The sequence below is a fragment of the Dendrobates tinctorius genome, unplaced genomic scaffold (genome assembly GCF_039654945.1).
Source record: "Dendrobates tinctorius isolate UK_male_01 unplaced genomic scaffold, ASM3965494v1 ptg000005l, whole genome shotgun sequence".
Taxonomy (NCBI): Eukaryota; Metazoa; Chordata; class Amphibia; order Anura; family Dendrobatidae; genus Dendrobates; species Dendrobates tinctorius.
This window is the reverse complement of record NW_027361673.1, coordinates 1,905,760-1,932,468: the sequence shown is the minus strand read 5'-3', so window position 1 is coordinate 1,932,468 and position 26,709 is coordinate 1,905,760. Positions and strand designations below refer to the sequence as shown.

Sequence of the window (26,709 nt, the reverse complement as noted above, 5' to 3'; positions counted from 1 at the left end):
TCAGGGGACAATCTAATGTGTATAGGGAATTCCTGACTTCCCCACCAGATGATGTTGGAACAGATAATGGTCTGACAGTTGAAATTGAAATGTCTAACCCTTCTGTTCTATTGAATATGGGCCACTAATAAAGTTGTCTGGCAGCAGCTTTTTCTGCTCCTTCCACTGAGAACACAAATGTATGGCTGAGCTGAATGTTCATGTGGTATGGAAAAGTCAGGAGAAATTGCTACTGGATGAAAGATAACCATCACATGTTTATGGCATCCTTGAGCTTGACATCTCTTGAAGAACATGTGCCTGAAAAAGAAGATAAGGAATTAAACAGAATATTAAAGTGTTCCATACTTGGGCCCATCTTGGCATGGTTTCCCATGGGATTTGTATGGCAAATAAGCTGGCTGTACATACTAGATAAATATTGCTTGATCACAATGATTACAGTTTGTATGTGGACAGTTTGCTTGTCTTCCAACAGTGAACAAAAAAAAAAAAAAAAAGAATCGATTTTTAATGTTCCTCTGTTTCCCATGGGAAATTTTAATCATTCTATAGGTGTCTAACAGTCCTGGACGTTCTCGCGCGATCAGCGATAACCAGCGGGGGAGCCGGTCGTAGGTATCAGACACAGCGATGTCGCTAGCAATATCGCTATAACGTCACAAGTTATAGCGATATTGCTAGCGATATCGCTTAGTGTGACAGTACCTTAACAGGATCAGGCAGGCCCCTCTATACAAAGATGTAAATACACAGGGTGGGGTGGGTTAGAATAGATATTGGTCATCTGTGTGGGTGTTCTGCAAACAAACATCTTGTGCACACAGCTCATATATTAGATAAAAATAGTAGCTCAAGAGAGAGCAAAGATATAGCTAAGGCCATATCAAGAAGTGGTTTTGATGAGGATACATCAATGATAGAGCAGAAGATATAACCAAAAAGATCAAGTAAGGGATAGTTTTATGAATGAGCATCTAGGCTGAAGTAGCAGACTATGGAGCATAAAGGTAACAGATCATCTAAGATTTACAATAAACAGTCACCACCTAGAACAAGAAATAAAAATAAACTAATGGAATATCAGAATAAGTATCACAAGCAAAGAGTCGCTATCTAAGACCGTTTTGATGATGGGTGACTATTGCCTTTTATCTCCTTGCTCTTGATATGACATGACGTACAAATGTACGACCTTTCCCAAGGGCATGGGAACAACCTAGAAACACTGAAAATAAGTGTTGCGCCCCACTTTTGTTATTGTCATGTGGTTAGTGCTTCTTTTAGGATGCTCCGTTTTTCTCACAGAAGTTAATGCAGGCTAAAAAAATCAGATCTAAATGTACGGATATGTGACAAACCCCAGTATTTGTACAGTATAAGTGCAGTTTTCATCCCTAAACTTTAAGAAGTTTTTCAGATCTGTCATGGTATTGGTCCCATGAGGAAGCAATAGAGAACAATTAGGATACTTGTCACGCTATGTAGAAATTTTCAAGCAAGATACGATCACACGAATGCAGTTTGGCTCTCCACGTAGAGAAGCACATGGTACCAGTATGGTACCTTCTTATGGTCATGTGCATGACATCATTTGATATCTGCAGACGTTCATACATTAAAGTGGCTTTTCCTACTATGGGACCTAATGGAATATAGTCAGGAATTCCCCTTTTTTACAATGTATGTCTAACTGTAGGGGTCCCTTACTTATCCTTTCAGCTTAGCTTGAATACAGTTGCAGCTTTCTACATAGCAGATTGCGAGGAGCAGGAAACTGATGTTGGAAGGTTTAAACCTTTGTTTTTGTGATGAGCAAGGGTCCCCAGTGGTCGCTCCACCCTCTCACATCGATTATAATGCAATAGCATATCCAGTAATATGCTGTACTATTATTAGATAGGTATATACAATTAAAAGCTTATTCTTTTTACTGTTTCACAATGTAAGCAAACTGACCTGTAGTTTTCCAAATTAATTAATTTCATATAAACATTAGCACCTACTGAAACCCAATTAACAACAACCAACTTCCACATGGATTTCAATAGTGGAAAAAAATAACATTTTCTCCTCCTTTGTGATGTGTTAGTTTACTATTACCGGAACTATTTGTTACCTGGTCAGGAGACAAATTTCCAGGAGTGGACCCTCTGGACCGTGGCACCGAGGGGCCTCGGGCGAGCTGCCAGGTGGAGCCAACCCCTCTACAGGGATCGTTAGGAGCAGGCCCAGGGGTTCGGGTACCACGATAGCCGGTACCGAGAGGGGCGGCTCAGGACGGACTGGAGTAGGAGTGAGGGACTGAAGCGTAGACAGCAGAGCAGGATCACTGGAGACTGGACCGGAGTAGGACTGCAGGACTGGAGCATAGACAACAGGACAGAGCAGGAACACGGGAGGCAGGACTGGAGTAGGACTGTAGGACTGGAGTGTGGATAGCAGGATGGAGCAGGAACACCGGAGGCAGGACTGGAGGACTGGCATGTGGATAGCTGAATGGAGCAGGAACACCGGAGGCAGGACTGGAGTAGGACTGAAGGACTGAAGTGTGGATAGCAGGGTGGAGCAGCAACACCGGCGGCAGGAATGGAGTAGGACTGAAGGACTGGAGTGTGGATAGCAGGATGGAGCAGGAACACTGGAGGCAGGACTGGAGTAGGACTGAAGGACTGGAGTGAGGATAGCAGGGTGAAGCAGGAACACCGGAGGCAGGACTGGAATGTAGATAGCTGGACCCACGGAGCACTGGAGTGCGGGGCTACTGCAGGGACCACGGAAGGCAGGAATGCGAGACTGCAGAGAGCACACGAGGAAACAGGGCCCAGTGTGCTAGCAAACACAACAATCAGGCACCTCCCTCAGGGGGGGGGCGGCCTGATATGGCCCTGTCAGGTCTGCCATTGGTCCGTATGTGCTTCCGGGTCAGGGCATTGCCGGAGCACAAGTAACAGGAGGGAGGCGCGGCCGCGGGCTATGGCGCATTGCATGCAGAGACCCCGTCGGCCGTGAGCCTGTCAGAAGGGACCACCGTGGCTGTAGGGTGGCGGGGGGCTGCGGCGTGGAAGCGGAGGCGGCGTGACACTATTATCATCCAGCCTATGGTGAAATACTGATTAATCCTTGGATCAAAAGGTGTGGCCTGACTATGAGGGAGTCAGGACGTGTGTCTGCTCGGCTTCTGCTCCGGGCCCGAAGAAAACCATGTGAATCTCCATTAAAGTATTCAAACTACACCAGATGGTTCTTAAGAGGAAGAAATCGACCCCCATTAACCCTGAATCACCGCTTTCGCACAGTATTGAGAACTTTTTAACTGAATCGACGCTAATCGAGATATCATAGGCTACTTTCAAGATGGCAGTGGCACAAGACCTGCTGAGTGAGGAGGTCCCTGTCTCATTCGATCCGGCGGTAATGCACAAGCCTGTGGGAACAGACATATCAGATCAACACAGGTTAGTCAAGCTACATCATACCACCTCTATCGACCACCTTTCCCTCTCATCACCCTCAGCTAGGGGTGCATCAAACCCTGCGATGCCGACTCTGTTTCCAGTGTCAGAGGAGAGTCCTTATCCCCCTCTACTACAGATGGAATCTGGCAGCCTTTCCAATGACATTACACGCTGGCTCAATGGTAACTTCCTTGAATTAAGGGAACTGTGATTGCGTCTCAGTGTAATACCACCAGAGAGGACATGGACTCATATCACTATGCTGGAGAACTCCTATTAAAGCAAAATTGCTTCACTCCAAATGAAGATCCAACAACTCGATTCAAAAACCATAGTGACTGAAGGTAGCTGGTATTGAGGATAAGATGAAGGTACATGAGGTGGAACTGACATCAGAAGCCTTCCAGTTACAGGTTTCTCCTAGATATCATAGATGAGGCTGAAAACGGAGGATGTAGGAAAAACATCAGACAGAATGCTCCCAGAGACAGTGGGGCACGATCAACTGGATTCCACACTCAGAATACTCTAAATCTGTCATGGAGAAAACACCTGAAGCCTCTCTAGAGCTAGACAGATTATATAGAGCTCTTCGTCCAGTGCCTTCAGATCCTGCTCATATGAGGGACATATTATGTTGTATACACCATTATAAGAAATGGACTCTATCATGCGAAGGGTGAGAGATGGCCTGCTGTCTAATAATAATAATAATAATAATAATAATAATAAATAATACATTTTATTTTTATAGCGCCGACATATTCCGCAGCACTTTACATTTCAGAGGGGATTTGTACAGACAATAGACATTACAGCATAACAATAATCACATACAGTAGATTATAACAAATACCAAGAGGAAAGAGGGCCCTGCTCGCAAGATTACAGTCTATGAGCTTACAGTCCAATAAGAACGCTTCTATACAACTACTGTCAGATCTCTCCCGGCTAAACTTCAAATAAGATGGACGCTATGACCTTTGCTGGAATGCTTGAGATAACAAGACCTTCCATATTTCTGGGGATATCCATTTTGCCTACAGGTGAGACATGGAGGGAGACCAGACTCTCTCCGTCATCCTAAGGACTGGCACTGCTTTATGACTGCACTGGATCTACCCACTGTGGTTGTGCTGGACTGGCCTATTCTACGACATCCCCCAGCTGAGAATCCTCCTTCAGGTCCTCTTCGATTGCCTAACAAAAATTTGAAACATTGAGATATTGTTCCAGTTCCTGTACCAAATGTTTTAAAAAGAAGACAAACTTTATATTGTGAGGGGTTTCTTCACTTGGCTGCTTGCACAGGTAGACAGGAACGCCTTGAGGTAAATCGCTTGCTGGTTTATTAAAATACAACATAAACCATAGCAGCGTTGAATAAGGCAAACGTGGCCTTTCTGGCCTAATGGCAAAACAAAATAAATATAAAGTTCAAAAGGGTCCTTTCCCTGCAGGAATCACTCGCATGTAACACATTAAGTTCACAGCTCGTCCTGGAGCCACGTGGGAGTTCCTCCTCTCCCAAGACACAACACCCACTGACTCTCATGTCCAGCTATTTAACCTAACCATGTGATGATCACATGACCGTGACATATCTCTCTCTCTCTCTCTCTCTCTCCTCCCCAGGCAGCGGTTCCTTTAAAATTCTTCCTTCGACGGATCTGTTAAAACAACGGTCTGGTGCCAAACGTTGTGGTCAGTACAGGAACGGATCCGTTGTCCGCCATTTTAGCGGATTTTAACTGAGGAAAAAAACTGATGTGTGAAACAGGACTAAAACACTCTTTCGTCGAGTGCAATTATTGTTAAGCAGGTGTCAAAATCATCTGTTCCGGCAGCACATTGTCCCATGTAAACGGGTGATGTGTTGCCAATAATATGACATTTTATGGGCATAGAACAACAGTATTCACAATCTTTCTGTCCGAAAAGATGTAAACAGCTGATAAGCTTCCAAATAGCCAATCAGTTCTTCTGAAGGGGCCTTAACCTTTGCTCAAAAAAAGACTACATAGTCAGAAAATGTATTGTTATACTTGTCCGGCTCAAACAAAATAAACATCCACACACATTCTCTATTGTAGCTGAAAATCCACAAGCAGAGGAGGAAGAGAACAAGGGCGCCGGTGATGGAGCACAGGGGCGCCGGTGATGGAGCACAGGGGCGCCGGTGATGGAGCACAGGGGCGCCGGAGCAAGAGCACAGGGGCGCCGGAGCAAGAGCACAGGGGCACCGGAGGAACAGTACAGGGGCGCCGGAGGAACAGCAAAGGGGCGCCGGAGGAACAGCAAAGGGGCGCCAGAGGAACAGCAAAGGGGCTGCAGGATTAGCATGGGGTGCACAAAATTAGCAGGGGTGCACAAAATTAGCAAGTGTGCACAAAATTAGCAGAGAAACAGCAGGATTAGCAAAGGTGCTACACTAAAAAGACTAAATTTAAAAGTTTTACAACAGCATTGATGATGCTGCATTAATTGAATGTGAGTGACTTGACCCATCTTCTTAGGTGTGAAGAAGGATGGATTTCTGGATTTTCACTGAACTGTCAAGTGAGGACATGCAGCATTTTTCACTTCTCCTTTCCTTGGAATAAATTTGGTTGATCACATGGGCGATTCCACAGTGTAATTTATCTGAAATCTTTATTATCCTCCATCAATCAGCCACAGCTACAATTATTCTCAATGCTCGTTTCAGTATAATATTATGGTTCCCAAAGGCGTATTTATTCCAGCTCTAATCACCCTTATCAGTTGCCAACTTCAATTCTAACATCAAACCAATTTCCAAGAGAAGAGTTAGAAAACACATAGAACTGAATCTTACAGCCATGTTAAATTCTCCTGATAACAGAAAAACAGCACATTAAAGATAAAGCTGTAATGACACACAGACGGCACTCTAGAACCAATATGTACATAGTGAAAATCCACAAGCAGAGGAGGAAGAGAACAAGGGCGCCGGAGGAAGAGCACAGGGGCCCGGAGGAAGAGCACAGGGGCGCCGGAGGAAGAGCACAGGGGCGCCGGAGCAAGAGCACAGGGGCGCCGGAGCAAGAGCACAGGGGCGCCGGAGCAAGAGCACAGGGGCGCCGGAGCAAGAGCACAGGGGGCGCCAGAGCAAGAGCACCGGAGCTGTAAGGACACACAGATGGCACTCTAGAACCAATATGTACATAGCTAAAATCCACAAGCAGAGGAGGAAGAGAACAAGCTCTACTAAAAGCAGTCCTGCAGGCCTATTACTGGTATATAGCTTTAAATTATTCTGTTGAAAAAAATTAATTAGAATAGGACCGGTGTATGGGAAGCTCTGGGCATTGTGGAGTCACCTCTCCATAGTACCATCTGACATGCTACGTGTCTCTCAGCACCCAATGATTGGAGAAGAGACGCTATACTGACACATTAATGACTGCACAATGTCTTGATAACTGGCAGTGTAAGTCCTCATTCAGTTATGATGTTGTCATAATCCCAGTGCAGGTTTTTGAGCTGCACGTCAGGGGTTAATGTCTGGAGCTCAGTGCAGGTTTTGACCTGCACACCTGGGGGGTTAATGATTGTGGCCTCTTTCTGGTTCTGGGAGAGCTTCTTAAACCCCTGGGAAGCTCCAATCCCTGCCAGTTATACTTTTGCCTTTGGCCGAGTGTGCTGACCTCTGTGTGCCTGTGCCTGTTCGTTGTTATAGCTTGTTTATATGGTTCTGACCCGATTCTGCTTCCCGTTGTGAGTTTGCCTGTTGATTCTGTACTGCGCTATCCTCTCTGTGTATGACTCATTGCCTGTGATCCGACTACTCTCTGCTCACCACTCTTGTACCTTGCAGCTACAGTTGTGGCCAAAAGTATTGACACCCCTGCAATTCTGTCAGATAATACTCAGTTTCTTCCTGAAAATGATTGCAAAAACAAATTCTTTGGTATTATTATCTTCATTTAATTTGTCTTAAATGAAAAAACACTAAAGAGAATGAAGCAAAAAGCAAAACATTGATCATTTCACACAAAACTCCAAAAATGGGCCAGACAAAAGTATTGGCACCCTCAGCCTAATACTTGGTTGCACAACCTTTAGCCAAAATAACTGCGACCAACTGCTTCCGGTAACCATCAATGAGACTCTTACAATGCTCTGCTGGAATTTTAGACCATTCTTCTTTGGCAAACTGCTCCAGGTCACTGATATTTGAAGGGTGCCTTCCCCAAACTGCCATTTTTAGATCTCTGCACAGGTGTTCTATGGGATTCAGGTCTGGACTCATTGTTGGCCACCTTAGAAATCTCCAGTGCTTTCTCTCAAACCATTTTCTAGTGCTTTTTGAAGTGTGTTTTGGGTCATTGTCCTGCTGGAAGACCCATGACCTCTGAGGGAGACCCAGCTTTCTCACACTGGGCCCTACATTATGCTGCAAAATTTGTTAGTAGTCTTCTGACTTCATAATGCCATGCACACGGTCAAGCAGTCCAGTGCCAGAGGCAGCAAAGCAACCCCAAAACATCAGGGAACCTCCGCCATGTTTGACTCTAGGGACCGTGTTCTTTTCTTTGAATGCCTCTTTTTTTCTCCTGTAAACTCTATGTTGATGCCTTTGCCCAAAAAGCTCTACTTTTGTCTCATCTGACCAGAGAACATTCTTCCAAAACGTTTTGGGCTTTTTCAGGTGAGTTTTGGCAAACTCCAGCTTGGCTTTTTTATGTCTCGGGGTAAGAAGTGGGGTCTTCCTGGGTCTCCTACCATACAGTCCCTTTTCATTCAGACGCCGACGGATAGTACGGGTTGACACTGTTGTACCCTCGGACTGCAGGGCAGCTTGAACTTGTTTGGATGTTAGTCGAGGTTCTTTATCCAACATCCGCACAATCTTGTGTTGAAATCTCTTGTCAATTTTTCTTTTCCGTCCACATCTAGGGAGGTTAGCCACAGTGCCATGGGCTTTAAACTTCTTGATGACACTGCGCACGGTAGACACAGGAACATTCAGGTCTTTGGAGGTGGACTTGCAGCCTTGAGATTGCTCATGCTTCCTCACAATTTGGTTTCTCAAGTCCTCAGACAGTTCTTTGGTCTTCTTTCTTTTCTCCATGCTCAATGTGGTACACACAAGGACACAGGACAGAGGTTAAGTCAACTTTAATCCATGTCAACTGACTACAAGTGTGATTTAGTTATTGCCAACACCTGTTAGGTGCCACAGGTAACTTACAGGTGCTGTTAATTACACAAATTAGAGAAGCATCACATAATTTTTCGAACAGTGCCAATACTTTTGTCCACCCTCTTTTTTATGTTTGGTGTGGAATTATATCCAATTTGGATTTAGGACAATTCTTTTTGGTTTTTTTCATTTAAGACAAATTAAATGAAGATAATAATACCAAAGAATTTGTGTTTGCAATCATTTTCAGGAAGAAACTGAGTATTATCTAACAGAATTGCAGGGGTGTCAATACTTTTGGCCACAACTGTATCTCTGTGTATGACTCATTGGCTACGTCCCGACTTTCCTCCCTGTCTATGCCCCTTGGTAACTTTGTCTCGCAGTTACCCTGCTAGGAGTTCTCTTGCAGCTCCTAGCTCTCTGGAGTTTAGGCCACGCCCCTAGCAGTCACGTGCTTCAGGTACTGCGGTTCTGAAGTACGCATCTACTCGGCTGCTGCCCGCTCCACAGGGATCTTTGAGCACAGTTCGCTTTACTCAGGACACGCGCACTGGCTCAGTGAGCAAGTTCAGTGCGGTGTTCCTGACATTATAACTGGACTGCTATATTTTTTTCTCTTCTCACTTCTGCAGCATGGACCCAATGTGTGCTTTATCTGAGCAGGTGAAATGCTTGACTCAGTCACTGCAGAAGCTTAGTTTGGAACACCAAGCTCTGGCCCAGTCCCAACGGCGGGTTGAGGACTCAGTTCAGGGGGTACTTTCCGCAGGCTTCCAGCAGGTGGGGAATAGAGATGTCATTTTAGTCCCACCCGAATCCCCGGTTAAATTGCCAGATACATTTTCTGGTAACAAAGATGATTTCAGAGCATTTAAGGAGGATTGTAAGCTCTTTTTCTCTTTGAGACCCCGCTCCTCAGAGGATGAGAAACAGAGGGTGGGGGTGGTTATGTCCCTGCTTAGGGGGTCCCCACAAGCCTGGGCATTTTTGCTTTCCTCTTCTGCCCCTGAGAGAATGTCTGTGGATGCGTTTTTTGAAGCCTTAGGGCTTATTTATGATGAGCCGGATAGAGTGCGTTTGGCTGAGGACAAGGTGATGAGTGTGTCAGGGGGAGCACTTGGACGAATGGTTCTGTACTGAATTCAGACGTTGGGGAGCCGAGATTTCCTGGAGTGATGCCGCCCTTCGGGGGCTGTTCCGTAGAGGCCTGTGTGAACGTCTGAAGGATGCTTTGGCACTCCATCCTCCGCCTGACTCCCTGGAGGATGCCATGACCCAAGCGGTTCGCATGGATCGCAGACTGCGGGCTAGAGGCGTTATGCAACGGGAAACACCTTTATTCTTCAGTGGAGATGAGACCCGGACTCTTCCTGTGGCTATGGAGGTGAGCGCTGTCACCTGTAAGGAAAAGGAAAGAAGACGCCGCCAGGAGAAGCAGTTGTGTTTCTATTGTGTGGAATCTGGACACTGGAAGTAGGACTGCCCCTCCAGTCAGTCATTCTCCAAGATGGCGGGAAATGACTAGGTCTGGGTAGTAGTTGAGGAGGCTACCCAGACCTTCAGGTACAATTTTCCTCACGCGCAAAAATGGTGCTGCAGGTGGAACTGGAACTTGGTAATGGTCCGGTTCAGACTACTGCTTTTGTTGACTGTGGTTCTACTGTGAACCTGATTGATACCAAAGTTATGACTCTTAATAAGATAGGGACAGTCAGGCTTCAGGATCCTGTTAAACTTGTGGTAATTGACTTGTCTCCTCTTACCCAGGACGGTATCTGTTGCAGGTCTGAACTTTTTTCTCTAAAAGTGGGTTCCACTCATGTGGAAAAACTAAGTTGTCTTGTGCTAGATAACTTGCCTGCAGGACTGGTACTGGGGATGCCTTGGCTTCAATGCCATAATCCTACCATTGATTGGGTTACAGGGGAGATCACTCAATGGGGATATAGGGATAAATGTGGTAACCTGGGACATCTTCTTAACGCTGTTAAATCCGTATCTGTGTCGTCTGTCGGTCTGGAAGGTATTCCGGAATACCTGAAGGATTTTGAAGATGTTTTTCCGAAAGTGAAGCTGAGGCGCTACCACCACATAGACCCTACGATTGCGCCATTGATTTAGTACCTGGAGCCAAGTTACCTAAGGCTCGATTGCTCAATTTGTCCGGGCCTGAGCGCCAAGACATGAAGGAGTACATAGCTGAGAGTCTCCGCAAAGGGCATATCAGGCCTTCTGTATCACCTGTGGCAGCAGGATTCTTCTTTGTGAAGAAGAAAGATGGAGGTTTGCGGCCGTGCCTCAACTTTTGGGAACTGAACAAGATAACGGTTAGGAACACTTACCCGCTTCCCCTCATCCCAGACTTATGTAACCAGTTAGCTGGGGCCCAATAGTTCTCCAAATTAGATCTGCGGGGGGGCCTGCAGTCTGATAAGGGTTCAGGAAGGGGACGAGTGGAAAACTGTGTACCTCACATCAGAAGGACTATTTGAAAACGTGGTAATGCCATTTGGGTTAACTAACGCACCCGCTATTTTCCAGAATTTCATCAATGTTGTGTTTTCTGACCTGTTAGGCTGTTTTGTTATTATTTATTTGGATGACATTTTGGTGTATTCTCCGGACAGCCAATCTCACTTGCAACATCTACAGACAGTTCTCCAGAGACTCAGGGAGAACCAATTGTTCGCTAAATTGGAAAAATGTTCGTTTTTTGTACAGGAATTGTCTTTTTTGGGGTTGATTGTGTCCTGTGAGGGGTTTCGTATGGATCCTAAGAAGGTGCTGGTGATCGCTGACTGGGTTCAGCCTCGAGATCTCAAGGGGCTCCAGCGCTTCTTAGGATTTGCGAACTATTATCGAAGATTCATTAAAGGTTTCTCACAAGTGGTTAAACCACTCACGGATCTTACCCAGAAGGGCGCTGATGTAAAAAATTGGTCTGTACTCGCTAAGGAGTCCTTCTCAGCGATTAAGAAATGTTTCATGTCTGCCCCGGTGTTGGTACAACCAGACCCGTCCAAACCATTCATTGTGGAGGTGGATGCTTCTGAAGTGGGGGTGGGGGCTGTGCTGTCCCAGGGTCCGGCCACCCTTACCAATCTCAAACCCTGTGCCTTCTTCTCCAAGAAGTTCTCCTCAGCTGAGAAAAACTATGATGTAGGCAATAAAGAACTTTTTGCGGTCAAGCTGGCGTTTGAGGAATAGAGGCACTTTTTGGAAGGGGCGGCTCACCCTATCACGGTTGTCACGGATCACAAAAATTTGGCATACCTTGAATCTGCTAAGAGGTTTACTCCTAGACAAGCCCGTTGGTCACTTTTTTTTTTCACGATTTCAGTTCTCCATTTCTTTTCGACCGGGGTCCAAAAATGTTAAAGCGGATGCCCTGTTCAGAAGTTTTGACCCAGTGTCTCCCCCCTGAGCCGCTGTCCTCCATTCTTCCCCCAGGGGTGGTAGTGGCGGGGGTCTCAACTGAGTTGGAACAAGAAATTCTAAGGGCTCAAGCCCTAGCTCCGGCAACCAGGCCAGGGGATAAACTGTTTGTTCCAGATTCATTGCGGCCTAGACTTCTGCAGGAGTTTCATGAGTCTAGGCTGAATGCTCATCCAGGTATCACGGCCACTAGAGAGGCAGTAGCCAGGGGTTTTTGGTGGCCTTCATTAAGGTCCGATGTCAAGGAACTTGTTTCTGCTTGTGGCGTGTGTGCCTGTTCCAAAAGCTCGCATAACCGGCCGGCTGGGGAACTCATACCTTTACTGGTTCCTGATAGGCCATGGACTCATCTTTCCATGGATTTTATTACCGGCCTTCCACCTTCCAGGGGCAATACCGTGATCTGGGTGGTGGTGGATAGGTTTTCTAAACAGGCCCACTTCATTCCCTTGCCAGCATTACCCTCAGCAGAAACATTATCAAGGTTGTTTGTGCAGCATGTGGTCCGATTGCATGGGGTACCCCTGAACGTTGTGTCTGACAGAGGTGTGCAGTTTGTGGCCAAATTTTGGAGGGCGTTGTGTATGAAATTGGGCATCTCACTCTCCTTCTCGTCGGCATATCACCCGGAGATTAATGGTCAGACAGAATGCACCAATCAATCCCTGGAACAAATTCTCAGGTGTCTGACCTCCGCCAGACAAGAGGATTGGTGTGATGCGTTACCGTTGGCGGAATTCGCTTTTAACAACAGGGTGAGTCAGTCCACCAACATGTCCCCATTCCTGATTAACTATGGGTTTAATCCGCATTTTGGGGAGTTTTCACGGGTAAATTCCAGTTGTCCAGGGGTAGAGGGGTCCGTTCAACAGTTATAAAACCTCTGGGCTGAAGTCCAGCGTAATATCTCTCGGGCCCAGGGGAGGTATAAATATTTTGCTGACAAAAAGAGAGCCTCGGGAGACATGTTTCAGGTGGGAGAGAAGGTTTGGCTTTCCACACGTAACATCAAAGGTACCATCAGCTAAGTTGGGACCTCCGATGGGACTATCAGTCAAGGCTCCTCCTCCTCTGATGACACCACGGAGCGAGAAAGAGCATCGGCCCGGACGTTCTTCTCCCCGGAGAGATAATGCAGTGTGAAATGGAATCGGGAGAAGAACAAGGACCATCTGGCCTGGCGAGAATTCAGCCGCTGAGCCGTCTGTAAATAGACCAAATTTTTGTGGTCGGTGAACACCTGGAAAGGGTGGCGAGCCCCCTCCAGGAGGTGTCTCCACTCTGAGAAGGCCAGCTTCATTGCTAGCAACTCCCTGTCCCAGATGGAATAATTCCTCTCCGCTGGTGTGAAGGTCTTGGAGAAGAAGAAGCATGGATGCTTCCGACCTTGCGAGTCCTTCTGAAAAAGGACCGCTCCAGCACCGACGGAGGAGGTATCCACCTCCAGAATGAATGGCTTATCTACATCAGGGCGATGTAGAATGGGAGCACTAGCAAAGTGGGACTTAATGGAGGCGAAGGCCTTGGAGACAGTTTCCGACCACAGTTTGGGATTTGCACCCTTCTTGGTGAGGGCTACCACGGGTGCTACCAAAGTTGAGAAATGGGGAATGAATTGGTGATAGTAGTTTATGAACCCCATAAAGCGCTGCACCGCTTTGACAGAATGGGGTTCCTGCCAAACCATCACCGCCTGTAGCTTGGCAGGATCCATGGCCAAACCTTGGGCTGAGATGATGTAGCCCAGGAAAGGCAAGGACTCCTGCTCAAACACACATTTCTCCAATTTGGCATAAAGAGAGTTGGCCCGCAGGAGATCGAAAACTTTGCGAACATCTCTCCGGTGGGAGTCAATGTCTGGAGAGTAAATGAGAATATCATCCAGATAGACTACTACCGAGATGGCAAGCATACCCCGGAAGATATCGTTCACAAAATCTTGGAAGACGGCTGGGGCGTTACATAGCATCACCAGGTATTCATAGTGCCCGTCTCTGGTGTTAAACGCAGTCTTCCATTCGTCCCCCTCACGAATGCGAATCAGGTTATAGGCTCCCCGCAAATCAATCTTAGTAAACATTCTCGCTCCCTGTAGCCTATCAAACAGTTCCGATATCAGGGGCAGAGGATACTTATTCTTAACGGTTATGGCGTTAAGTCCCCTGTAATTGATGCACGGATGTAATTCTCCATTCTTCTTTTGGACAAAGAAGAATCCCGCTCCCGCCGGAGACACCGACTTCCTAATGAATCCTCTTGCCAGATTCTCCCTGATATACTGAGACATGGCCTCTGCCTCTGGGAGAGATAGGGGGTATACTCGACCCCGGGGAGGCTCAGCGCCGGGCAAGAGGTCAATAGGGCAGTCGTAAGGGCGGTGTGGCGGAAGGGTCTCCGCCGCCTTCTTGGAGAAAACGTCTGCATACTGCTGATATGGCTTGGGAAGCGAGGAGAGATCTGCAGGGACCTCGGAAGTAGTGACCTGTAAGCAGTCCCTCAGACACCTACTCTCGCAGGACTTGCTCCAACCGAGGATTTTTCCTGAAGACCACTCTATGTGGGGAGAGTGAGCTCGTAACCAGAGAACCCCTAGGAGGACCTGGTCGATACCTTCTGGCATCACAAGGAGAGACAGCATCTCCTGATGAGGAGACAGTGAGAGTCTCAGTGGAGCCGTCTGGTGGGTGATTTGGGACGGGAGTGTCGCCCCATTCACCACCCTGATGGTGACTGGTTGAGGTAGCAAGACCAGGGGGACTGCGTGTTGTTGAGCGAAGGCAGATGACATGAAATTACCCTCCGCCCCAGAGTCCACGCAAACCTCCACCATCAGAGTGGAAGAATCAAACTCTAACGCCCCTCTAAACAGGAGCTTGGAGGAGTAAGTAGCGGTGTCTAGTAGGCCCCCTCCAATAACCACTAGACGGGAGCGTTTCCCGACCGCTGTGGGCACTGGTTAGCAAGGTGCCCAGTCTGCCAACAGCGGAAGCAGACTGGAGGTACCCGCGCGGCCCGGGCCCTGGGACCTGTGCAGGACACCTCCATGGCCTCTGGAGGCTCGGGCGGTGGACCGGGGGGGTTCCAGCGGTGTAGCAAAATTTGGAGCCAACTTATAACTTTGGCGGGACCTGGAGCGCTCCAACCCTCGCTCAGTGAAGCGAACGTCAATTCGGGTGGAAACCGTAATGAGCTCCTCTAGAGTGGTGGGCACCTCCCTCGTGGCCAGGACGTCTTTGACATGATCAGCCAGGCCTCTCCAGAATATGGGTATGAGAACCTTATCTGGCCACTCAAGCTCTGAGGCCAGAGTTCTGAAGAGGATGGCATACTGGCTGACCAAAGACGAACCCTGGGTTAGAGCCAGCAACTGAAGTGCCGTATCGTGCGTGACCCGAGGTCCCAGGAACACCTGTTTCAGAGTGACCACAAAACGGGTGGCACTCTGTACCAGGGGATCCCCGCGCTCCCACAGCGGGGTGGCCCATTCCAAGGCCCTGCCCGACAGGAGGGAGATGATAAATCCCACCTTGGCCCGCTCAGAGGGAAATCGTGTAGCCAGCAACTCCAGGTGAATGGAGCACTGACTCACGAAACCCCTGCATGAAGCACTATCACCCGAGAACTTCTCAGGCAGTGGGAGGCGGGACAAGGTCGGGGAAGGACTGGCCGTGGAGACACGAGCGACAGCCTCTGTAGCTGCCTGAACGGCGACCGAGGTAATATCCGCAGCTGAGGTGGAACGCTCTAGCGCTGCCAACCTACCCTCCAGCTGCTGGATGTACCTATGCAGTCGTTGTTCATCCGCCATTATTAGCCAGACCCTGGGGCTAGGATAATGTTACGGCTGGCAGAACGCACCAACTTATAAAATAGTAGTAGGTCTGTTCGCAGCCCGGGGTCCACCGTGCAGAGGTGGTACGCTGCTGCTGCTAGATAATGGCGGGAGACTTAAGCGGTGTGAAAACAGTCACATGTGGGTTACATCACCCAATGTGAACAGTAACGAACTCTGTTAACTCACAGAGCCGCACTGCCGGTGAAAGTAAATGCCGGAGCCTGTTTAGCTCACAGAGCCCAGCCAAAAGAGCGCACAGTGAACGGCCACAGAACTCTACCCCAAGGACATGGGGTTAGAGTCCCTCTAGGCTCACTGAGCGCGCGGCGTCGCTGCCACGAGCGCCGCTAAAGACACTAGCTATGGAGTGTGGAGCACTCGCACTGAGGCGTGCCGAGTCACTGGTGTGGACTAAAGCCTGACTCCGACTCTGACCTACCTACACCTAAGCCTGGGCGCTAGCAGGCTAGGCTGCACAACACATGCGTACCAAGGGTAGGGGTTTCTTAATGAGTCAGTCACCAGAGACATTCATACGTGCATACACCACTCACTCCTCATAGTCTGAAATTACAGTCTATCCTAGCGCATGGCCGAGTGGCCATGCGAACCTTTTATAGCCGCGAGCGTCCGGGACCTTCCTTGCTTCTCGGATGGGCCAATCCGAACATGAGCTGGACCTGAGCATGTGACCTTCGATCTCCAATGGGAGATCACTCCACAGGCATGCTCAGTGGCCCGACATGAGGACTTAGTCCCTGGAGAATCTCGCTGCTGAGCAGCATGCATTGCCATAGCTGTGCCAGAGGTGGCAGCGGCAAGCAAACACACAGAGTTGGTCTGGGCAGAGCGCCGGGACCGACGAGTTTGCTGAGCAACCTCCTCTGCGGCTGGAGAGGATTGGGAGACCGTCGGAGGCAAGGCTCAGGATTCTCGCTGTGTAGCGACAGAAATCCGACGCCTAACGAGGCTCTACAAAGTACTGACTTTATTGGTGTTAATAGTTATGCACAACACTGAAGTTTTCAGCTATTTTGTCCTATTTGTTGTTTGCTTCATGATAAAAAGAAAACCAAATGTTAACAGTTGTAGGCATGTTCTTTACATGAACTTGATCTGATGAATACTTTCGCAAGCCACTGTATAACAGAATACAGCATCACTGCTCTGTCCGTCACCTTGATAAGTGTAAGCAAGCGGCTGCAGGTAGTGGTAATGCTGTATTCACTCCCCAACACACTAAGTCGGCTCTGCACACATACACTGCACATATACTGCAGAGCTGGATGTCAATCAGTGTGTCAGGGGAGTGATTACAATGCGCTCACTGTGTAGTGAGCAGTGACAGTACTGCCCCGATGAATGGAAGTGAGTATCTGCAGGGAAAAAACAACTTTCCCTATGCCTATGAAGAACTGATAAAACGCTTATCTAAAAACATCTAATATTCCTTCAATACTGAGGGATACCAAATGTTTTTATTCAATCTCCACATCCATTATACAATGGCTCCTTTCCTTCTTATTCATGCAAACACAAGTTCCGTGACCGAGACTAGAAGATTAAAGAGAAAGAAAGAGAAAGACTGTCAATTAGGTCATTGATTTCTGGCTAATTCTAACAAGTAGTTCTGCCACAAATATTTAGGTGATTAATCAGATTTCCCATTGACTGATCTTAAGTAGCTACAGTATTTGACAACCTTTCCGTATTGTGCATACATAATGGTGGCCACATGTTATGTTAGACCCAAGGATCTAGGTTGATCACTTACAATTACACTGTCCCATTATCTAGGAATTCCGTTTTTCTATTCTGCTTTAGGCGCAAAATACGCAGCTCAAGCTGTGACTGATCTGTGACATGACTGGCTCCAACAGCGCTGAAAGACTAAGGCTATGTGCACATGTTGCGGATTCCGCTGCGGTTTTTTCCGCGCGGAAACGCAGGTAAAACCGCAGGTAAAGTGACCTGCGGTTTTCCTGCGTTTTGGTCTGCGGTTTTGCCCTGCGGTTTCACACCTCTACTATGGTAGAGGTATGAAACCGCTGCGGAAACCGCACAAACAATTGACATGCTGCGGTTTGTAAACCGCAGCAAAACCGCGCGGAAAAAACCGCACCGTCAGCACAGCGTTTTTGAAACCCCATAGGGTTTCATTGTACTGTACTTGGTCAGCGGAACTGCTGCGTTTCCGCAGCGGCAAAACCGCTGCGGAAACGCAGCAGAAACCGCACCGTGTGCACACAGCCTAAGGACTTATAATGGTGTCCATCATTTCTGTTCTTTACTTGTGAACAAACAAATAAAATGATGAAGTGCTAAATACAAGTAAAATCGCAAATATTTTTATGCACAGCTTCATAGAGAAGGTCCCTATGTCTTTCAAAGACAGCAGCAAAACAGCAGAACATTAAGGATATGTGCACACGTTGCGGTTTTGCCGTTGCGGATCCTCTGCAGATTAGCTAGTGATTTACAGTACAATGTTATTCTATGGGGGAAAAAAAATGCTGTGCACATGCTGCGGAAAAATCCGTGCGGAAACGCAGCGGTTTATTTTCCGCAGCATGTCAATTCTTTGTGCGGATTCCGCAGCGTTTTTACACCCTTTCCATTACAGGAATCCGCAGGTGTAAAATCGCATGCTAAATCCACACAAAATCCACAATAAATGCGCAGGAAACCGCATAAAAAAGCGCTGATTTTGACCTGTGAATTCTGCCAAAATATGCAGATTCCGCGCGGAAAAATCCGCACAGCAATCCGCAATGTGTGCACATACCCTAAAACAAGTATTATACAAGAAGGTGTGGGAAAATTCTATCATTATCTCTGGAGCCCTGTTCAGATTAGCTTTGGTTGCTCCTCTTGGAGCCTCTCTAACAGCAGAAGAGAACAGCATGCAGCGCTATTCCTGCCATTGTAGGGAAGGACAGCATGGCGGAATCCTGACAAACCCCACTGTATGTGTAAGGGGGGCCGTAAGGACTTCACTGGTACCAGCACTACAAGGATGGATCAATCAATAGAAACCACAATGCAGATTTGGAGACACTTATTCAGTCCCAGAAAACCTGTTGATTTTTTTAACGCATTGGTTGAGATAAGCTGAAACGATTTAAAGTGTTTTGGTCAGATATATGGTATAAAACTCTTTGAAGAGACGCAAAATATTTGCGGTAGGAGCTAGGGTAGGATGGGCCGTGTCTATGCACGCCCATCAAATTCTGCAAAATGGCACTCTTTTCTATGCCACAAATGCTACTCCAGTCTCTGACTGGAGTAGTATTTTTGATGAGGCACCCAGCACTAAAAAGAGGCGCTGAATTTATTAATTGGCAGGAGTTTCTTATTAAATTTGACACATCGAACTCCAGCGAGCCCTTCATTAAGACTAACAGGTGCAATGACAGCAGCTGTTAGTAAATTCTAACTCTACGCGTCTGTGAAAATAGGAGAAGCTTTATAAAGCTGTCAGTGTTTTGTTGCGTATGAATCACTTTTGGTAAAGAGTGACACATGAAACAGGTCTTTTTTGCACACCCGAAAGCTCATGGAGGACTGAAGGAGGAGGAGGCCATGTGCATGGTTTCTGTAACAACATTATAACAATAACTAACACAGTAAAAGTCGGTGTAATCCAGTAATTTCACTCACCAGTCTTCTGGCACTGCACGATCTTCTCATAAACAACATCCGCACTCTCAATTAGAGCCTTGCTGCTTTGGATTATCTGTGGATTAAGCGTTACATAATGTCACTTATAATGAATACAAATACACACCACATACATGTGTGTACATGATGGAAAGGCATTTACTGGGGATTATTCCGCAGCAACAAAGCCAATGGGGGAGGCTTATTTTTAGCCTCTTTATGAATAATAAATACTTTTCTTAAAATGATCACAACTGGAAACGTTTTAAATAGCAGATTGTTGTCTCGATCCTGTTCTTAAAGAGGATCTGTCACCTCTCCTGAAAGGTCGTCTATAGTACATGCTCATTCTCTCTCAAGTAACCATTCAGGAGAATAACTTATCAATATACAGTGATTCCTCAGATATTTCTACTAGAAAATTCTGAATAAATTAATGACTGGGCGCTATTAGCAGAGGGCGTGTCACTATATACTGTCCAATCAGTGCTGACACTGTCACGCCCCTTTGACAATGGGAGTGGTAACGCTCAGTTGTCAATTTATTTGTAAATATTCAGGAGAAGTGAGAGAGCAATTGTACAATAGTTATGAAAAAAGATTCTCCGAAATAATGTATTTACTAAAACAGACATGTCAGGATAGCTGACAGTTCCCCTTTATATGCCGGATGCTTGTTAAACTAGATGCACACTGATATACTGGACCGGGCCTCTAAACATCACACTAGCACTGGACATTTTAGTGGTAAAATGCCTGAGAAACTTATATTAATTAATATTGGAATCAGGTGGTTTTGGTACACCCCTTGAATGGCCAAGGGCTCAGTAAACTGTTATTCCCCCTCAATTTGCAATTTAGGGACTTTCTCTGCATTTGAGTGACAGCGTTCTCTTTGAACGTTGCCTGATCTCAGCCTGTGTGGATACGCACTGACACTGCCTGAGTCTGGCGATACAAACACAGTGTGGATAGGCGTGATCCCCTCCCTGGCTCCTCTCTGCTCCCACCACTTGTACATTGATACACCACCTGAAAGTGTTGTGACTGTGTTGCCTCAGAGAGGAGCATGGGAGGAGAATGTGCCCACCCACACTGTGTGCATGCAGCCGGGCTCAAGCAGTGTCGGTGCTCAGGCGCATACATGATTGCTTAGTTCAAGTAGCTCTCACTTTGGGCAAGTGATATAAAAGCAGAATAATAGGACGTCTCCAAAATGCAAAATGAGGGGTTGTAATGGTCTAAGTCTGGAGATATACACTAGTTGTAGGCTGAATGAACATTCAGATGACAGCCATCTAAGGTGTTTGGGTACCTTTCCTCACGGACAAATATGGTCCGAAATATAACACAGAATTTGCTTTACATAGCACAGACCAGTGGGAAGGTTAATTTTGTTTAAACTAGCTTATAATTGAATAATTGCTGCATGACTAGCTGTATAGACTCATGCGCCTGGCTTTATAAAGCCAGCATTCTTTACATTCATAGTAAGCCAAGACATTTTTAAATGTTCGCTCATAAATGGCTGGTTGCTAGCTTCTGTTGCATGTTTCCTTATTTGCTCTTTCATATAATATCTTGTATAATATAAAACAAATTCAAACACCAAAAAGCCACCTGTACGTAAAGTAGCCATAAAATGGCTCTTATTATAGATGAAAAATATTAATGGTTATTTCAGGTCTGTAATGTTAACGACCCTCACTCAATTTCCCCTTCGTTGCTCACCAGGCATAGTACAGTAAATCTTATTGTGACCGCGCCTGAACAGAAGCTCGGTTCCATTTCCCTGAAAAAGCTTAAAATGCTCTGATCTGCAATACCAGGCACAGGACCACACATTTGGTAGTGGCTGTGTCTGGTATTGCAGCTCAGTACATTTTAGGCTTATTCGAGTAAATGGGACTAAGCTGCTGAACCAGGCACAGTCACAATAAAATAAGGAAACCTTTTATTCAAAGTATTTCAGGAAATATAAAAAAATACCCTACCAAAAAAAAAAAAAAAAAAAAGAAGTACCGTATGTCCTCTACTGAACTTATTTCCTCTATAAGCGTTTAGCACTTGTTCTCTCTGTTGATTTAATTAATCAAGAATAGTGATGGGAGGACCTGTGGATGTTTGGGTTTGGCCAAACTGAGTCAGCTGATGAGTACAAACAACTCATCAGCATATGCCTGGTCTCACTGATAGCAGGCGAGGCTGATGAGAGTATTCATCAGCTGGCACCTATCCATTTAGCTAATAAATAAAAGAAAAAAAAATGGTATGGGGTCCTCGCTATTCTTGATAACGAGCACAGGTAAGGCTGACACCTGCAGGCCCCAGATTTTTCTTGGCTGGTTATGAAAAATAGAGGGGTCCTTATCCCTACTTGTTTCTGGAAAACACTCATGGACTCAAAATCATCACTATACCTTGTAGATAAATCCCGAAAGGGGTATAATTTCCAAAATAGGGTCACTTGGGAGGGGGGGGGGGGGGTGCTGCTCTTCTAGCACTTAGGGGCTCTGTATATGCAGTCCACAAACTATTCTAGGAAAATCTGCGTTCCAGGAAGCAAGTCGAACTCTGTCCCTCTTAAGTTTTGCCGTGTGACAAAGCAGTACTGCACAACCACATATAGGGTATTTCTACATGCAGCAGAAATTGTGGGACAAATTTTGGTGCCATTTTTTGTGTGAAACTGTAAAATATGGGGCTAAAACAACATTTTGGTGGAAAAAATGTTATTGTATTTGATCTCAAACAATGTGACACACCTGGGGTTTCAATATGATCAGTGCATCTCTAGATGAATTAATTGAGAGGTATAGTTTGTAAAATGGGGTAACTTATGAGGGGTTCTGTGCATGCTGATAAAGTTTAGTGCCCCCCCAAAAATGAGATGCAACGTACTTAGGTTTTTGCACCAAAAACACAGCAAAACCTGATACCTGTGTTTGTTTGCTGCGTTTTTTGCACTTGCTTTCTATGAGTGAAAACGCTGCATAAAAGCTGAAAGAATTGACATGCTGCAATTTCCAAAACGCAGCAGTTTTCCCAAATCAGACAGGAAAAAAAAAACAATGTGTGTGCTTGAGATTTCTGAAATTTCATAGCTTTTGCTGGTACTGTAAATGCAGCTTCAAATTCACATTAAAAACTCAGCAAAAAGTGAACAAAGCCTTAAAGCCAACATCCAAATGCATATTTCATTTGATAGAAGAAAATGGGGACACCTATTGAGGTGCACAGCTTTAAACCAACATCCATTTTTGCTATGCAGGGTTTCCCAGGGCAGCCTATTGTAATAATTGACTGTGCCAGTGACCTCTATGTGGAAGTCATTTCCCAAGTGAAATAAAATTGTCATATCAATTATCACTCTAGCTCCACGAGTCTAAAAGACACTTCATTAAAACAAAATCCATAAGTGTCTTTTTTTGAAACCACAGTTTCCAATCATACAACGTAACCCATTACACAGATTCGGTGTAGAAATATATACATTCCTATGCCAAACCTGCATACTCAATCACTACTATATTTTTCAGTTAATTTCATACTGTCATACTGAATTGGCTGCATGCTGGCACGCCGAGAGCTTGGAAAAGACCGGACAAAATATTCTAGTTATCGAGAAAGCCAAGAACCATTCTAGCATTGCATCCAAAACTGAGAAATTGTCTATTTCAAAGTGGAAATGGGGAAGTTTCTATACAAAGGAACAATGTAAAAACAGAATGCATTAGACCCTAGCAACTCCGAGCGGTGGCCGCACGCTAACAGAAGACACCATCGTTTTAACCTATTTCTATATGGGAGTTTTAAGTAAGAAAAATGAAGTGCCACTCACTATAAAGGTACAGTGGTGTTTGGAAGTATAAATTTGACCTAAAGCTACATCCTATTTTCAGACAAATCCTAAAAGAAGGAAAAGAGAAACAAAACCAAAAAATTCAAAAATATCACACTTAATGAATCAGCAGTGTCTGACTCCACCACTCCACCTTATCAAGATCGGCTTGAAAATCGATGGTCTTGATGAATTGGGGCCTTTGTATATGGCTGTAGACTGCCTATAAAATATGACAAGGCAAAATAGCCAGCAACAGGAGTTTGTATTCTTTGGGAATCAAAATTATGAAATATAGAGAAGAAAAAAGAAACAAGAAAAGAAAAAGAAGAACAAGAAGGAGAACAAAACAAAGAAGAATGAAAAGGAGGACAAGGAAGATCAACAATCATTTCCTATGGATTAATGTATAGTTTCATATATGGCTGCCGTAAAAAATATATCTGTCAGTAACAATATTTCAAGTCAGTCAAAACAGCTTTTAAACACAAAACCAATAAAAAAAAAAAATAGAAAAAGCTTTTGCTGTGCCCACGCTGCAACCTTGAAAGCTGGTGTACATTGTCAAACACTCAGAAAGAAGGCTCGATGAGGTAGTTGCTCTTCGCTATCACCTTGTACAGAAGACAGGCTGTAAACACATTTTCTTTTTAGACTATTAAAACTCATATTTCACTCCATGATGCAAACGGTTAGGGCATTCACAGCCCACTTACACTTGTAAGGTTATGTGGGTGTATGGTTAACCACACTGACTCGGTTAAATAAGAAATTCATCATTTGCGCAGATGACACTGTCATGGGATATTTAGATCAGTGGACATGCTATTGTCATGTACCAATAATGTGAGATCTCTGAAATTGACTTAACAAGAACAAGGCTTTATAGCTTAGGTACATGCTATGCAGGGCCTGGCCTAGATTCTCCCAGAATGATTGAATGATGATGGGTTCAGAAGTGCACATCTGATAATTCCAAGCTCTGTTTTACAAGTTCAATACCGGACAATATTCTGCTCCCTGCGAGGCTTTAATCACTGAAAAACAGAACGGTCTGTTAGACTTTTCTCTGAAGGCCTATCATCTTCATTGCATAATTTAAGTAATTACTCCATGGGTCTCCTCACGCAGTCATGTTCTTCTACTTTACCCAGTTAACTCTAAACTGTAAACTTATAAAATGTCTGTAAAAAACTAAACAGAAAATTACATTTGCTTAAGAAATTATTTAATTCCAGAACCTGCTTCTAAGTAGGGTTGAGCAAAGAGATTCAAAGGATCGTGGTTCAGTGTACATGTCAGATGTTTATTGTGTCTGGTCCAGAGCCCAGTGAAGTTCCTACTACCTAACACCTCATCTGCTTAGGCCTCTTTCACACTTCAGTTTTTTACAATCAGTCACAATCCGCCAGGTTTTGAAAAAAACGGATCCGCAATTTTCTTTTGAGGATCCGTTTTTTTCCCCATTGACTTTCATTAATGGCGGATTGTGACGGATTGCCGTCCGTTGCATCCGTTTTTTTTGCGGATCCGCCAAAAGTTGCTCTCCGTCACCATCCTCAAAGTTTTCAAAACGGAGCTTGCAACGTTTTTTTCTCTGGCGGATCCTCCAGACACTGATTTAACCCGAAATTCTTTCTGGTTGCCGGACAAAAAAAAAAAAATTCTCTCTCTCTCTCTCTCTCTCTCTCTCTAGGCTGCGATTCCTTTAAAATTCTTCATTTGTCGGATCTGTCAAAAAAACGGATGGGTGGCATCCGTTGTCATCAGTTCTAAAACGGATCCGGCATCCGTCCTTTTGGCAGATTTTGACTGATGCAAAAAACTGAAGTGTGAAAGAGGCCTTAGTATGCTTCCATGATGTCCTATGTGTGTCATGCTGAGAGGCCTACTATTCAGAGCAGACACCGGGGATTCCACAGATAGCAGGTCTGGTCTAACATATACCAATATGGCTTCTGAACCAGTGTCCTGTGAATCTTTTTGCTCAGCACTACTTCTAACTCATAAGCAACGCCTTAGAAGATATACTGTACATTTTTGATATAGAAAAAAAATATTTGAAAATCAAGAAATGTGTGATGTAAATTTGACCATTGAATATTAACAGTTCTTCTTTAAACGGTATCACTTGCCTTATTTCTATGCTATGTACTGGCTTGTTACTAGAAGATACAACAAACTTGTTGACATATACTGAAAAGCTTTAGATAAACTCCACACACAGTTCTTTAAAGTGGACTTTAAAACTGATGATGCTCCAAAATCCACATCAAAAACAGTTTCAAATACTCGGAATAATACTATAAAAAATTATATATACAGTGCTGTGCAAATTAATTGGGCACTCACACCTGTTCAAAGCAGTTAAAACTGGTTTGAATCACTGACTGGTAACCAACTTACGATTTTACTTAAAAAAAAGCTTTTTCCCAATTAATTTGCACAGCACTGTATATACACATACATATACACACACAATGTGTGTATATACCGTAATACCTAGCAGGTTTAGTAAGCTTCCTATTGATTTCAATGGTAAAAAAGTAAAAACGTTCATAGAGCAAGTATTGTATTTTTTTTTTAGCAAAAATAAAATTTAAAAAAATGTTGAAAAATTTGCATTGATTACTGACATGGATTTATCTCAAAAACCAAGTTGGATTTTTTACTTTAAAAAAATCAGCGTAAACATACTCTGCTTCTTTTCGCTCCACCATGTATACTACAAGACCCTTTTGAAATCTACAGAAATTTATTCAAAAAATATTGGCAGCTGTTTTTGATGTGGATCCTGAAGCATACTATAACCCCTGGCAAAAATTATGGAATCATCGGCCTTGGAGGATGTTCATTCAGTTGTTTAATTTTGTTGAAAAAAAGCAGATCACAGACATGGCACAAAACTAAAGTTAATTCAAATGCTAAGTTTCTGGCTTTAAGAAAAACTAAAAGAAATCAAGAACAAAAAATGTGGTAGTCAGGAATGGTTACTTTTTTAAACCAAGCATAGGGAAAAAAATTATGGAATCACTCAATTCTGAGGAAAAAATTTTGGAATCATGAAAAACAAACCAACAAAAAAACACTCCAACACATCACTAGTATTTTGTTGCACCACCTCTGGCTTTTATAACAGTTGCAGTCTCGAGGCATGGACTAAATGAGTGTCAAACAGTACTCTTCATCAATCTGGCTCCAACCTTCTCTGATTGCTGTTGCCAGATCAGCTTTGCAGGTTGGAGCCTTGTCACGGACCATTTTCTTCAACTTACACCAAAGATTTTCAATTGGATTGAGATCCGGACTA

The 26,709-nt window shown here is 45.0% G+C and overlaps 1 protein-coding gene across 2 annotated transcripts in view; it reads right to left on the bottom strand.

The window, feature by feature from the left end:
- PLCL2 (phospholipase C like 2) overlaps positions 1-26,709 on the bottom strand; it is a 244,775-nt gene that overhangs the window by 23,868 nt on the left and 194,198 nt on the right. For both annotated transcript variants that reach the window (XM_073568069.1, XM_073568076.1), the window contains one exon: positions 19,559-19,634. In XM_073568069.1, the coding sequence (XP_073424170.1) occupies positions 19,559-19,634 (76 nt within the window). The remainder of the gene's footprint in view (positions 1-19,558; positions 19,635-26,709) is intronic.